The sequence below is a fragment of the Gadus macrocephalus genome, chromosome 18 (genome assembly GCF_031168955.1).
Source record: "Gadus macrocephalus chromosome 18, ASM3116895v1".
Classification (NCBI taxonomy): domain Eukaryota; kingdom Metazoa; phylum Chordata; class Actinopteri; order Gadiformes; family Gadidae; genus Gadus; species Gadus macrocephalus.
This window is the reverse complement of record NC_082399.1, coordinates 5,161,116-5,176,880: the sequence shown is the minus strand read 5'-3', so window position 1 is coordinate 5,176,880 and position 15,765 is coordinate 5,161,116. Positions and strand designations below refer to the sequence as shown.

Here is a 15,765-nt window from a genome sequence, read left to right as displayed (position 1 = left end):
TCGGTATCAGTACAAAAGGATAAAAAACCTTCCTCTTTGTATACATTTTGTTTGGAACATAATCACGTGTCACGTGTCTGTGAATGTATGGATATCACACTCAGACACTCTGTACCGAACATTGTATATATATACATAGACATATACATATACATATACATATACTTATACTCATAACCACAACACTATCAGCAGGCAACAGAGAAGGGGGGGGGGGGGGGCTGGAGAGTGTCATGGATATGAAACAACAGTGACCAGTAGAAAGTAAAGAAACAAGTCAGAGAGATTTAGAAGGGGGGCCTGAGCATTAACAAGATCAAATGGAGAGCGACGGTTGGACAAAACGGCCCGAGGACAGATAGAGAAGAGAGAGTTGACCAGCAAGTAAGGGAGCAAGGACTAGTTGGGTTAGTTAGGTGAGGGGGTGAGGGGGGTGAGGGAGTTTCCAGAGATAGATGACCATGTGACGTAACATCATTTATCCCTGCAGGAGATCTAACTTTAAAGTGCCAGCCTTGCCAAACAACAACCAGAAGGGTTTGGTCAATTACGCCAAAGAAGGATGTTTGTACAGCGATAGAATACACAGATCCATGTGAATCCTTGTCACGACCTCAACAGGGCTCTCCGCTTACGTAAGGCCACATTAAAAAAAATTCCCCCCCCCCCTGTGAAACGCGAGTCCATCCTTAAGGCGATGCATGTGCAAAAGAGACACACACAGAGACAGGCTCACGAGGTACAGCACAAAAGATAAAGGCTTACTGTGTGTGTGTGTGTGTGTGTGTGTGTGTGTGTGTGTGTGTGTGTGTGTGTGTGTGTGTGTGTGTGTGTGTGTGTGTGTGTGTGTGTGTGTGTGTGTGTGTGTGTGTGTGTGACTCAGGCTCAGGCCCAGTGTGCAGGACGTCTACTCTGCCCCGGACCCCCGGGGCCCTCGTGTACGGGTGCGGAGTGCGGTTAGCCGAGATAGGGAGGGTCTCGCGCCACGAGTGGCCCTCAGGCTAAAGCGCAGGGAGCAGCAGAAAGGGGTCCGATGCGCGGTTCCTCCTCGGCTGTGACGTGTGCTGGTTCTCTGCGAGCCAGAGGTGGATGTGATACTTAAAGGAGAAGCAGGTTGGACTCACAGGGAGACAGTAGCTGTTTAGTTGTTAAGTGTACTTGTGCTGTTTAGTTGTTTAGTCGAGTTGTGCTGTTTAGTTGTTAAGTGTACTTGTGCTGTTTAGTTGTTTAGTGTAGTTGTGCTGTTTGGTCGTTTAGTAAAGTTGTAGTGTTTGGTTGTTTAGTGTAGTTGTGCTGTTTGGTTGTTTAGTCTAGTTATGCTGTTTAGTTGTTTAGTGTAGTTGTGCTGTTTGCCACAGAAAACGCAGCTCTTTCAGGGGAGGTATGGAGGCTACTCCGTTAAAGTAGTAGCCCAATAGAGACAGAGTCTTCATACTGCAAATCCATTGAAACAGACTCAAACTAGCCACCCTCCAGTTAAATCACACCGGCCTCCGCCCACTAGTTTACTTCACTCATCCTGAAGGCCTCCTATGTTCTGAAGCCACTCTAGAAGTATTTCCCAAACAGTTGACTTTTTAACAAGAGTTTGAACCAGACAAATAAAAAGCAGTTCTCTCAGAGGAAAACAGCAGATACTGTTTTCCACGAGTGACCCTGAAAAATCTCCACCCCTCGTCCAGCAAAGCCTCCTTCCAGTAAATACTTGGTTAAAAAAGGGTCAGCTAAGAGCAGGATATCCTGGAACCCGGTCATGCCCCCAGACATGCAAAGAAACACAAAAACAAGGCATCCCTTAAACAGGGGCAGTGGACACGCTTTCTCCATTATATCTGGACCAGTCACTGGGCTCCCCTTATCTGAGCCTCCCGCTGTCTCCCACAACACACTTCCCCTTCGCTCTGGATGTTGTGACAGAACAAAACCACACACTATAAAACCACCAGAGCTCGCTCCCTCTGTTTCCATCACACTGCACTCCACAGACGGTCTCGGTGAAAGGGGGGGCGGCCGTGGCACACACACAAACAAAACAGCCAGAATAGAACCATCTCGCTGGCTAAAAATACACAGTGGCTCTCTGTGGGAGATGCCCTCTCTCATAGACAGAGAGGCATGTGCAGAAATACCCCGTCTGGCTTCCATGGACCTCCTTGTACAACTTCCAGAACTGGAAGTTTCGTGAAAAGGAAAGGGTTGCTCCGAGTAGAAAACCAGGACAGACACTGGAGGGAATTTCTAAAGTGTGTGTCTGTGAGTGTGTCGGTGCTTGTGTGTGTGAGTGTGTGTGTGTGTGTGTGTGTGTGTGTGTGTGTGTGTGTGTGTGTGTGTGTGTGTGTGTGTGTGTGTGTGTTTACCTTAGCCATGGTTGTCTCTTCAGCAGGAATCCCAGGTCCTCATCTGTGGCATGGTGTGTAATGAACAGGTGACCGCCTCACCTCACTCCTCACACTCGCGCTCACACGCATCCACACACACACAAGCACACACACACACACACACGCAGACACACACTCACACACTCCCTCAAGCACGCTGCAAGGTGGCAACACACAAGTGTCTGAGGACCTCGCGAGGAGCCCTCACACACACCTCTCCCTCCCGCCACCACCAGCCAGTCTTCTGTCACCACTGTCACAGATGTCCTCCCGGGATACGCTCCAGGGAGCCGGCCCCCCTCTGGAAAGCTCTCGGCGCCGCCCCTCAACTAACTTTCCGCGTCTCTCCCGCCGGGCTCGCCCAATCTGGATCAGATGAGAACGAGACGAAGGGCGAGGGAGAGATATGATAAGGACATCAGGTCGTGGTGCTGCTCGCCGCGGTGGACCGCTATCTGTTCCACGCTGCTGTCTCGTCCCTGCTGCGCCTCCTCCGTCACCGAGGCGGTTGTAAGCTTCGCTCATGCTGTGGATTTCCTTTCATCCACCCCTCCCTCCCACCCTCCCTCCCTCTCCTCTCCTTCCCTCCTCCTTCGCTCTCTTAGCCCCGATGCCTCCCTTCCCCCTCCCTCTTTTGATACTGTACACGCATTAGTGTGTGTGTGTGTGTGTGTGTGTGTTTGGGGGGTGGGACCATGTGACCTGGCGGTGTAGTAGGATTTCCTACCAGCTGTCGGGCTCATTCCCTTACAGCCAGGCAGCCAATGAGGTTTTATCAGGACTCGGCTGATCATTTGCACCGTACATTGTCCAAAAATAAGAGAACTAAATATGTAAATCAGTAAAATAAAACGTGTTAGGCCAGGGCTATTACATTCACAGTTGAAGAGGATAATAATGAGTATTATTCTATAATACTATTCTATAGTGCACTATTCTATAATATTAATCGCAGGTGCACTTTTGTTATATGTCCAAATATAATTATGAGACATTATGCATGTAACTATAATACATTTAATAATTGAAAAATAATTAAGATAGATTCTCAGTGTGACTACACACTGGGAAGATGTGAGAAAGTGGCGCATCATGCTAGTGAATGGAAAATGTACACACACACACACACACACACACACACACACACACACACACACACACACACACACAGTCATTTTTATCGTTGAGGAATCAGGAAAGGGACATCCTGTGGTTCTTGGCCTGGGCGGGGGAGCTGGAAACACCCAGCCCTCGAACAACAGGAACGCACAGAACAAGCACGCAGCCCAACTAGCAGCGATCATGTGGGACACAATACGACTTCCAGCCAGCAGTAAACATCGCAATTAACCTAGTATCCCCCGGCATCAAAAGTACAATGTGGTTTTAAATAAACCGCTAAAATCCCTATGGACATTTGGTAAACACCATCACACGCATGCTTTATATAGATTAAATTGACGTATAGCGTTCTTACACTATACTCGCCGTACACAAAATGGTCCGGTTGAGTGGCGCCATCTGCTGGTGGATTCGTTGAAAGGGTCTAAAAGGCTTGTAAGAAACAAATGGTAATATGGGACATGTTGGGATTGGGGTGACGAAATATCTTATCTTCTTTAAATAGAAGTGTACGTGGGATTAATTCTGCATGTGCACTTAAAAGGAGACAAAGCACCAGATCATTATTCAATTTTTACAACTAAAGCACTCCCTAGGATCACTAGTGATGTCAGCCACCCCAACAAGTCTCCTTCGGGGAGACGCTACCGTCTGCCGACATTTACATTTACATTTAGGGCATATAGCAGACGCTTTTATCCAAAGCGACTTACAATAAGTACATTTGTCATAAGAAGTGCATCAATATATCGCTGTCGGTACAGAAAGGATGTTCATAGAACCAAGTGCAAGTCCACAATCGCTAGGTTAATCAATTACTGCGGTCAAGTGAGCCGCCATTCGTTCATCCGCGGTTAAGCCAGCCGTCACACAAAATCTTCGTGCGCCTTTACTCTAAACAGCCTTTTTTGGGTGGTATCTCGCAACGTTTTCAAAATAAAACCCTTCACCTACGTGTGTAGATATATAGAACACTAGCTGGCGGCGTCTAGAATGTCCGCACTTGCGGACATCTTGCCAGTCAGCTGCTCACCCATAACATTGTGTTGGTAGTGGTACATGTACTTTATAAATAACCATAACTTGCTACATTTTCAACCGTTTTACCAACGGTTGGGTTTCTTACAAACAAGGGTTTCTTTAGAATCTAACATAATTATTCATCAGTATCAAGTAGGCCTATGCAGTGCCGTAACTACATCTCTGACGTTTATAACAAAACAAACCGTTTGAAAATGTAGCAAGGTGGTCAACACAGTGTTATGGGTGAGCAGCTGACTGTGGCAAGTTGGCCGCCAGTGCGGACCTTCGACTGGCCAGCAGAATATGCATGTGTACGTTTTTCAAATGACATTTTCTCAAAATCTATACAGTAAAATCAAATGGTTCCTTGTGGTCAAGTAGTCAGTACAACAGTTAGTATGTTCATATCAGTCAGTGCCTGAACTTATGTGACATTCGGTCTATAGCCCACTTCAAATTGCTGACATAATGCAAATTTGCAAAGGCGAGAATATGCATGTGTATGTTTTTCAAATGACATTTTCTCAAAATCTATACAGTAAAATCTAATGGTTCCTTGTGGTCAAGTAGTCAGTACAACAGTTAGTATGTTCATATCAGTCAGTGCCTGAACTTATGTGACATTCGGTCTATAGCCCACTTCAAAGTGCTGACATAATGCAATTTTGCAAAGGTGAGAATATGCATGTGTACGTTTTTCAAATGACATTTTCTCAAAATCTATACAGTAAAATAACATGGTTCCTTGTGTACAAGTAGTCAGCACACGGGTTAATATGGTCATATCAGTCAGTGCCTGAACTTATGTGAAATTCGGTCTATAGCCCACTTGCTGACATAATGCAATTTTGCAAAGGCGAGAATATGCATGTGTACGTTTTTCAAATGACATTTTCTCTAAATCTATACAGTAAAATCTAATGGTTCCTTGTGTACAAGTAGTCGGTACAACAGTTAGTATGGTCATATCAGTCAGTGCCTGAACTTATGTGAAATTCGGTCTTTAGCCCACTTCAAAGTGCTGACATAATGCAATTTTGCATTATGGTGACCGATTAAATGTGATGGGAAAAATAAAACGACTTGTCCGACTTGAGGGCCGCGTTATGAAACGATGCGTCAGATAAACGATCGCACACATATGACAGAGCCTATAAACTCAACAAATGAATCCTATTGAACAGCCCGTTCCCTAGTAAATCATTTAATTTTTTTCGTCAAGTGACCGTAACATACCTTTGTTTTCCGTTCGTTCCTTGCAGAAACAACACAGACAGAATAAGCTTATTAATAATCAGACGGAAATCGTCGAGCGATGTCTTTTGTTCAGAAGCGTTTTTCAATATGTGTGCAACAGTAGACATGCAAACGTTAAAGATTCTTAGAAAAAAATTCCAACGTCATGCAGCTCATTGTGACGTCATAAGAGAGATGACCTCTCCACCGTGGCCGTGTGTGTGTGTTCCTGTCCTGTGTTTGTGCGTGCGTGTGTTACGGACAGTGCTGTTAGCCTAGCAGAGGTGAGATGTTTGCATGTCATGAATATTCATAATAAGAGCCAAAATCTATCTATCAATGTAAGCACCAACAGAGGATCATGGGCATCAGGGCTCCGTTTCCCGATAACGATGCTCGTACGATCATTCTCACGATGGATCTTGCAAGCCATCGTAAATTTCTTTGGAGCGCTTCGAACGCGCGTTCACTGCACTCACGACGTTCGTAGGATTGTAACCGTCTACTGACACGGTGCTGAAATGGGCTCCGTAGGAGGGGGCGACGCAGGAATGATGCAGGAAAATGGGGTTAAAAAGCGTTAAAATATCTCCCCATCAAGGCCATCAACAGAATAGCCTACGAAAAGATTAGACTGCAATAATATGAATGCTAAAGATATTAAAACACAATTGATTAGGCCTAGGCTGACATATGCTACATTAGTCCTTATCCTGAACGCACTACTACATTTTTTCAAGGCATTTTCCCCCCTGAAATATTTACAAAAATAGCTTGTGTGACAACTACATTTATCTTAATGTGCAGCAAAGAGCCGACTATCTGATTCCGCATAAGGTTTCATTGATTGGCGCGCAATTTAGAATCTATGATGTAAAACAAAAAATGCAACATTTCATTAATTCAGTAGCATTCAAACTCAGATTCTGGGCATTGAAACCCGGCTATTGCTGACCCGATTAGGAGAGCTTGGTCTAGATCCTGCCCATATTGTTGGGCAGGATGATGTATAGGCCTTTTTACACTGCCAAGCCGGACACCCGCATGCAAGAATGAGCTCACGTCTGAGTAAAGGCTACAAACTAAATTAACTATTTACCATTGCAAAAACTTCAACTTATTGTTCATTTTGCTGAGCACTTGTTTTTTATCCCGACAAAAGCCTCATAAGGAAAGTTCCTCTGCGTCTCTCGTAGATCGTAGGCCTACCATCTTTCAAGGTATTTTTTAATGTGACTACATAACCTTCTCTCACATGATCAGCAGCTCGCAGATTTCACTTACACCGAAACAGCCTGCCCTGGCCATCATATCCCTTCTTTTCTGGGTAGGCTATACTAGGTTATTAACTTATCCTGGAAATGATAATAGTATATTAAACAAATCCCAGCACCACACCAAAAGGAGGCAGCAAATCAGAGCTAAACATATCTATCTGCTCATTTCCACATGGTAAGAGCGCAACACAAAACAGGTTTATAATATTTGGATGTTTTATTTTCTTTAAATCAAGCAGGTTACATTTCATTCGTTTTTACACAATCGGATATTTAGAGGCATTTGCAAATATGCTCATAAATTACATGATTTGTAATCCCAAAGAATGAGGTGGTTAATGATCAATATTGGGATCAACAGTGATCACCCTACTAATGTAGGCATTACGTATGCAGGCAGAAAAAGAAAAGTTCCCATTAAGGTCTCATGTGAAACACCACAGGTCTGAAATACTCAGGAACACATGAAAATGGCCCAAAAATGAATTTCACTCTCCAACCTTTTGCTAAAGAGACGTTGACAGGCCCACAGAGCCTGGAGCTCACGGGACAACATTCACACACATTCTGCTTCATGAAGAGGTCAGATTATCGTCAGACCATAGACATTACATGTAAGGACACTGAACATTTGGCCGGATTACACATAGAAATGCAATCCAAAACAAAATGGGTAAAGATAAAGCATGTTTATTGATGCGGCAAACAAAGGTTCAAATATCCTCCAAAGCACTTCAAGCCCTCAAAGAATGAAACTCAAAACGCAGATGAGGTAAAAGAAGAAACTTCTAAATTAAAGTGGAGCGACCCAGGGACAAGTCTGGTTTGGGTTAAAGATTATGGATGGTTAACTTTGTGTAACATGTTTGGACAAGCAAGTTTAGGTTTTAGGCAAGCGACTTCGGGTATTAGGCAAGCGACTTCAGGTATTAGGCAAGCGACTTCAGGTATTAGGCAAGCGAGTTTAGCCAAGCAAGTACAGGCAAGCGAGTCAAGCTAAGCGAGTTTAGGTATTATGCAAGCGAGTTTAGGTTTTATGCAAGCGAGTTTAGCCAAGCGAGTACAGGCAAGCGAGTCAAGCTAAGCGAGTTTAGGTTTTATGCAAGCGAGTTGAGGTATTAGGCAAGCGAGTTTAGGCAAGCGAGTTTAGGCAAGCGAGTTTAGGCAAGCGAGTTTAGGCAAGCGAGTTCAGGTATTAGGCAAGCGAGTTTAGGCAAGCAAGTTCAGGTATTAGGCAAGCGACGCGAGTTTAGCCAAGCAAGTTCAGGTTTTATGCAAGCGAGTTTAGGTTTTATGCAAGCGAGTTTAGACAAGCGAGTTTAGGCAAGCAAGTTTAGGTAAGAGAGTCAAGTTACTTTAGGCCTCACTTTATTTGCGGTTAAATTGCGGCATTAGGTTTAGAAAGAAGGTTAAAATCCAGGCTCAGGTTTGCTTCCAGCCTCGTCCCTCTAGTCGCTCCCTATAAAGAGGGTTCCCAGCTACCGTGTTAAAATACAACAGCTGGGATTACAGATATGGAGTACAGAAATAAATGACAAAGATTGATTCAAACATTCTTCCCCCAAAATGTGGTGCAACATAAAATGGAGAAAATAATTACTTTCTCTCCATTGAAACCCAGTCATATCTTACGATCTCACGAGGTCCCGCCGCAAGGGGCGGACTTACGAGCTCTATAGAGTGTGCACTGTGTGTTGATGTTGGGTGTGGATTATTGTGCTGGTGTAGCCATCCAGGGATCCTCAGGGTTTATGGGAGTAGGACACACTGGTGTAGTTCAGTACTGTGAAGTAAATTGATGCAAAAAGTAGAATCAGTGTCAAGGGCAATCAAATGTCTATAAATGCAGGAACAGCCCCATCTGGTCTCAATCAGCATTTGATTTCATAGACTTAAATTAGCGAAAAAACAAGCATTTATTTACCGCAATAGTGCTGGAGAACCAGGTTTCAAAAAAATTCAATACGAGCCTCCAGGTGCATTGGAGTTACTGCATTTAATTAACTTTAATTTAATTAAGAGCACACTAGTCAGTGGAGATGTTCACAGAAAAGACTTTATAAAGATCAGGAGGGATTATATAATTGCCGTTTGACGCGTTAGGTCTGTTCAAGGAGGAAGTAAATATTTACCAGCGTTGGGTCTCTGCACCATGACACCCAGCTGCCGCACATCTGGTCTCCCTTTAAGTCGCCTGAAGGAGAGGTCAACTTAATTGAACCCAAGGGGAATGGGTCACAAGAAAAGGTAAGGATAAATCAAAGCTAAACATAGAAAGGAGGAAAACAAGCATTGTCCAACATGGGGTTCGGCGATATTTTGATGTAAAAACATTTAGGTGTACGATCCAACCATCAAAAACAGGCTCTTCTTATCATGTTTCCAATGTACCCCGAGTTGCTACGCCCTCAGCCACCAGGTGGCAGACTTGATTTTGTCAGTAGGAGCAAAATAGCCATCCAGCTTGATTACAGCAATAGTAGAGGAGCGAGTCAAAAGAATGCGTTTGAGCACCTTCAGCCATTGGCTCTTGTTCCAAGGACATCCCGCTGATTGGCTGAAGTCAGATCTTATTCTCTAGAAAGTTTGTTACAGAAGAAGCCCCTAGTATCAAAGCAACATACCCGCCAAACAAAACTAACCCTGTTGAATAAATGAAAATGTCTTCAAGATGGTCAATCCAGTATCTTACCGGTTCCACATGGAGTCTCTAGTCGGCTGCGCTGCGGGCCTTAGGTCCGTCCTCTGCTCCGGGACGAGGTCTTGAGTATAAAGAACCAGTCAGTCATCAAGCTGCTTGGTCTCTTCAAAGAGGTGGAGGTTTGACCGCCTGCACCATGAGGACGCTGTGGATACGGTATGGGACCATTTATCAGCGGATCTGAACTGCAGAACTTTAATCACATCAGCTGTAGATTTATGTACCTTCTCCGGAAAGATGAGTGGTCGTCAGCCCCTGAGCAGTGATCTTCATCGGTGAGGGTTTCAGTTCGCAATAATACATACAACCGCCTTTTCAATTGCATTCAAAATGCTTTATGGCACGACTATTGTTTTGAACAGTATACAGTATTACCGACAACTTATTTATCTATATTTTTTGTACTTGAGGAAAGTATGTTTTCTTTCCCTACGAGTTTTGCACTTTGTTATTGCATCATTTTTATATATAATTTTTCTACATTGGTAGTCAAGGCAGGGCCCTACTGTTAAGACGGCCTTAACCACACAGTGCTGGGGGAAACACTGCAGTGACTTGAGTTAAACATTAGAGTTTAGTCCCCACATGGCGATACCACCATGGCTGCGCTCTGATTTTCTCGTTGATCAGATTGACCTGAGGAAGAGCTTACCTTCCATGGATGAGGAGCTGGTTGGTCTAATCACGACCCGCCTTCGGTCCTCCACCGCCGGACCCCCCAGCCGTCCTCCACCGCCGGGACCGTCTCCTCCAGGACCTCCACCGGGCCAACCGCCCGGACCTCCGCAACGTCGCCTCATTTCTTCTGAAATGAGACACACGTTCTATTTGCACCCCGGACATTCCTCCCCGTTCATGATGCACTGGAGAAGAGTTTAGCTTAACTGGATGAGGAGCCGCCGCCGGGCCCTCCAGGACGACCGCCGCCGATGCCGCCGCCGGGCCCTCCAGGACGCAGACGCTGCCGCCGCCGCCGGGCCCTCCAGGACGCAGACGCCGCCGCCGCCGCCGCCGCCGCCGCCGCCGCCGCCGGGCCCTCCAGGACGCAGACGCTGCCGCCGCCGCCGCCGGGCCCTCCAGGACGCCGCCGGGCCCACCAGGACTCCGCCGCCGCCGCCGCCGGGCCCTCCAGGACGGCCGCCGCCGGGCCCTCCAGGACGGCCGCCGCCGCCGGGCCCTCCAGGACGGCCGCCACCGCCGCCGGGCCCTCCAGGACGGCCGCCGCCGCCGCCGGGCCCTCCAGGACGGCCGCCACCGCCGCCGGGCCCTCCAGGACGGCCGCCGCCGCCGCCGGGCCCTCCAGGACGGCCGCCGCCGCCGCCGCCACCGCCGCCACCGCCGCCACCGGGCCCTCCAGGACGGCCGCCGCCGCCGCCGCCGGGCCCTCCAGGACGGCCGCCGCCGCCGCCGCCGCCGCCACCGGGCCCTCCAGGACGGCCGCCGCCGCCGCCGCCGCCACCGGGCCCTCCAGGACGGCCGCCGCCGCCGCCGCCGCCGGGCCCTCCAGGACGGCCGCCGCCGGGCCCTCCAGGACGGCCGCCGCCGCCGCCGGGCCCTCCAGGACGGCCGCCGCCGCCGCCGCCGCCGGGCCCTCCAGGACGGCCGCCGCCGCCGCCGTCGCCGGGCCCTCCAGGACGGCCGCCGCCGCCGCCGTCGCCGGGCCCTCCAGGACGGCCGCCGCCGCCGCCGTCGCCGCCGGGCCCTCCAGGACGGCCGCCGCCGCCGCCGCCGGGCCCTCCAGGCTGACCGCCGCCGGGCCCTCCAGGACGACCGCCGCCAGGTGGACGCCACCGCCGGGACCTCCAGGTTGGTCCCAACCACCGCCTCCAGGCCCTCCAGGTTGGACCCAACCGCCGCCTCCAGGCCCTCCGACTCCAGGACCTCCAGGTTGGCCTCCACCTCCAGGACCGCCGTTGCCTCCAGGACCTCGGCCGTCTCCAGGCCTTCCAGGTTGGCCGCCTCCAGGCCCTTCAGAAATGTGAGACACAAGTTCCAGTTGCACACTGGAACATTTCTCCCCTTTCATCATGGATGCACTGAAGATGAGTTTAACTTTACTGGATGAGGAGCCGCCACCTGGCCCTCCATGCCGCCCCTTCCAGGTTGGACGCCACCTGGCCCTCCATGCCGCCCCTTCCAGGTTGGACGCCTCCAGGACCTCCAGGCCACCGCCGCCTCCAGGCTGGCCTCTGCCTCCAGGCTGGCCTCTGCCTCCAGGCTGGCCTCTGCCTCCAGGCTGGCCTCTGCCTCCAGGCTGGCCTCTGCCTCCAGGCTGGCCTCTGCCTCCAGGCTGGCCTCCGCCTCAGTCCTTCTGAAAGGCGAATGACACGTTCCATTTGCACACTGCACATTTCTCCCCGTACATGATGCAGATAATCAACTCCTCCTCTGCTTCAGCTCCCACAGATCTCACTGATGCCCTACTGTGCAGTCTTGAGTGAGGTATTATTTAACCCAACAGCCAGCCACACACACCTAGCCTACATCCTGGAGCTGGTCCTAGTGGCTGAGAATGCATCTGACATTTTTCAGAACACCTCAGAGTTGCTGTGGCTGCATGTCAAAGTTTTAATTCTAAACAATTCACCAAGCCTAGAAAAAATGTGCAGCTGTGCAGTTCCGTGTCTCACCGTTCTGCATCCGTTGGGCTGCACGGCTCCCGGCCTTCCCTCCATCTGCAGCGAGCGCCTCCAGACGACCGCCACGGACCTCACGGCGAGCACCTCCAGACGACCGCCACGGACCTCACGGCGAGCACCTCCAGACGACCGCCACGGACCACCAGACGAGCACCTGCAGACGACCGCCTCCATCACCTCTACTGAAACAAGACAAAATCCATTTAAACACTGGAGATTTTTTTCTCCTCGCTCACTCAGATGTCAATAGCTTATCTTCTCCCATTCTGTGCGTTCTTGAGAAGTATCATTTCCTATAAACTCCCAAACCCAGCCACACATCTAATCTTCATAAGGACACTAGTCCTAGTGGCTGAGAACGCTTGGCTAACAAGCCAATCACAACCAATGACTGAATTCCAGTTTTATTCTGAACCGTTTGACCACGCCAAGGAGGAGTTTATAGGATGTGCAGTTCCACGGCTCACCCGTCTGTTCCTGTAGGACTGAATGGCTCCTGGCCAACATCCACCTGCAGCTCCCAGCTCCAGACCCGCTCTGTTGAAGCCTCTGGGTGTACAATCCGCTCCTGAACAAAAACAACTGTTCATAAATCATTTGGTACTCTGCAATCCTTGGAAATATTATGAAGCATGAGCTTGAATAGAAAATGTTCAAATCCTGTATAATGATTAATTGTTGTACAAATGTGTATAGTTCTATTGATTACTTTTTTTACTTCTATAAAACATTTAATGAATAGTGGGAAACTACACAAGAAAAGTAAATGAATGCGGTTTTAACGCGGTTATATTAGTAAAGCAAGTCCTACCCAAAAAGTCAATAAATGGTGACCACATTTTATCATTATTATTATTATTAACTATTTAGTGCTTCACTAAATTCCTATAGCAAGTGGAAACGTTACTCTCCTTCATTGGTGATGTTCATGTTCCTCGATATCTTCCAATGGACTCGTTGTGAAATCCTTCTGGATCCTCTGCGTTGAAGTGAGTTGTTAAATTTCCAAGGGGCGTGTCTAAAGGGCGCGATCTAAAATGGGTCGATGCTATGCTATTGGATAGGCCTCGACTAATCATAGCATTGGAACGGGTGATGCAGAAATACATATTCCTCAAAATCTTTGAGTAGTAGTCGTTCGTTCTTTTAGTGAGCATATACAGTCTTTAGTTCACCAACTTCCATCTTTGTTGTTGAAACACCTCTACATGTTGCGTATATCCAACCTCACATTAGATAGCCTAAAGGGTTGCTATTGGTCGGTCTATTTCGTACCGGGCAGAAAACGTTATATAACGGAGGGGCGCCTGACCGCATCTTTGAAGAGCAAATTATATACGAGGTCCGTCTAGTTCCAAAGCTATTGGTGAAATACGCAAAACGAATATTGAAATGTTAATTTTGGCATTTAATTTGCATCTACATTTTGCCAGTGAAGGAGTTTAGGTTTGCCAATCCGAGGTCTAACAGGCAGTAAACATGTTCATTAAAATACAAATGCAAAGTCCACAGAACATACGCGAATAAAAACCACATTGCACCACCAGCGGTCAACAGCAGCAGCAGCAAGTGTATTGAAAGTAGAAAAGTAGTAAAGAGAAGAATAGAATTGGGAGAGTGGTGTGCAAGTCAGACACCGCATCTAACCCAGGACCACCAACCAAACACACCTCAACAGGCCCCCAGTCAGTAGGGTCAGTCAGACAGGTTTCTACAGAAGGGCTCAGTGGGGTTATAGGTTGAGCAAAAACAGACCCCTTTCTTCCTTCCACAAGTTTCCATCCTGGATTCTTCGTACATGTGGAGTCGGACATGTTTCAAGTTATCCGTGGATTCCTGAGGGCAGTGAAGGATCTGCAGAAGGTGACGTCCAGGTCCAGCGGTCTGCCGCATTGACCACGAGATCTTTAACCGAGTGGGACCGCCTCGGTTTGTAGTAGGCCTAGAACAGTTTGTGTTCAACAGCGTAGAGGTCCTCGTTTCCATCAGAGTTGCTGCAGTTCTTCCATGCTGCTTCCACAGTGAGCAGAGGACACTTCCCAGTGTGGTGGTCGGTGCTGTAGCGCTCCGCAGCGTTAGTTAGTCAGTCGATCCCATAGATAAACCACTCAACACAAACTACCACTTCCATCAGCAAATCCACATTAACCTCCAGCGGTAAAACATGTACAATAGAGGGGCGAGAACAGACGACAGGAGGAGATGGGGAGAGTGTAACGCAGTGCTCATGAAGGAAGTACCCCGCGTTACTCACTGCGGGGGTCCCGGTGGCGGGGGTCCACGTCGGTGGCCACGATGTCCGGATTGTTCAGCCCACGCAATCCAACGCAAAATAAACGATTAACAACCGTCTCGGTGGGGGCGCTTTATGAGGAGAGGCGGGGGAGACGCAGCTGAAATCAATTAAGAACTAGTGACCTCCAGAAGAACGTGATTGGTTGTGAGCGAGAAGCTCGAGAAGAGACGGCAAAGGCCTGCGTATTGGTTAAAAGGCTCGATTCCACCGGAGGCGTACGCGCCGCGGGACGGCTGCGCCGCGGTCACCGCTGCTGATCGCTTCCACTATAATCAATGAGACCATTTCCACCGGGCGCGCCGCGGAACGTTTCAGCAGCGTCCCAGGAGCGGCGTGCCGCGCCGCGGCGCTATCTTTCCGTCCAATTCTATTTTTGCCGCGAGCCGCTGCTAAACCGCGTCAAGTTCGACAGAGCAGGTCGAGCCGGGCAGGAAGTGAAAAGTAAAAGCCATAGAGCATCCGGTCAATTTTAAAAAATAAAACACAATACTCAGCTCATGTAACTTCACATCAACATTATTACGTCATGACCGGTGGGTCTCAGAGGGTCGGCAACATGGACGACGAGAGACTCATTGTCGAAGTTCAGCAACATGAAGTCGTTTATGTACCAAATCATCCTTTTTATAAGGAAAATGTCAGAAAGGACAAAGCGTGGCATTTAATTGCAATAGTTTTGGGAGTGGAAGGTGAGTACATTAGGTTTAGGATTATCGCGCTTGATATGAACATAGGCCTACTTGATTTTGATTTTGAGATTTTGAGAAAATGTCATTTGAAAAACGTACACATGCATATTCTGCTGGCCAATGGAGTCGAAGGTCCGCACTGGCGGCCAACTTGCCACAGTCAGCTGTTCACCCATAACACTGTGTTGACTTGGTAGTGGTACATGTACTTTTTAAATAACCTTAACCACCTTGCTACATTTTCAAACGGTTTGTTTTGTTATAAACGTCAGAGATGTAGTTACGGCACTGCATACATGATATGAATAATTATGTCAGATTCTAAAAAAATTGAAATGTTCTAAAATAGGTACAATATTATAACCACGTTAATAAGGTTTGTAAGAAACCAAACCGTTGAACGG

At 48.2% G+C, this 15,765-nt stretch overlaps 1 protein-coding gene and 3 long non-coding RNA genes across 4 annotated transcripts in view; 1 reads left to right on the top strand and 3 right to left on the bottom strand.

The window, feature by feature from the left end:
• LOC132446821 (rho GTPase-activating protein 23-like) overlaps window positions 1-2,923 on the bottom strand; it is a 44,363-nt gene extending 41,440 nt beyond the window's left edge. The window contains exon 1 of the mRNA XM_060037289.1: window positions 2,358-2,923. Within this exon, the coding sequence (XP_059893272.1) occupies window positions 2,358-2,366 (9 nt within the window). The 5' untranslated portion in view covers window positions 2,367-2,923. The remainder of the gene's footprint in view (window positions 1-2,357) is intronic.
• A 4,654-nt stretch (window positions 2,924-7,577) lies between these two features.
• On the top strand, window positions 7,578-8,479 carry LOC132446465 (uncharacterized). The gene is made up of 3 exons (XR_009522856.1): window positions 7,578-7,920; window positions 8,068-8,151; window positions 8,374-8,479. It is a non-coding gene; the product is annotated as an uncharacterized LOC132446465 (long non-coding RNA).
• On the bottom strand, window positions 7,711-10,011 carry LOC132446463 (uncharacterized). The gene is made up of 4 exons (XR_009522855.1): window positions 9,962-10,011; window positions 9,729-9,882; window positions 9,169-9,613; window positions 7,711-8,819 (listed from the first exon to the last, which is right to left on the bottom strand). It is a non-coding gene; the product is annotated as an uncharacterized LOC132446463 (long non-coding RNA).
• Window positions 10,012-13,763: 3,752 nt separating this feature from the next.
• LOC132446550 (uncharacterized) lies at window positions 13,764-15,071 on the bottom strand. Its single transcript, XR_009522914.1, has 2 exons — window positions 14,631-15,071; window positions 13,764-14,433 (listed from the first exon to the last, which is right to left on the bottom strand). It is a non-coding gene; the product is annotated as an uncharacterized LOC132446550 (long non-coding RNA).
• Window positions 15,072-15,765: the final 694 nt, after the last annotated feature.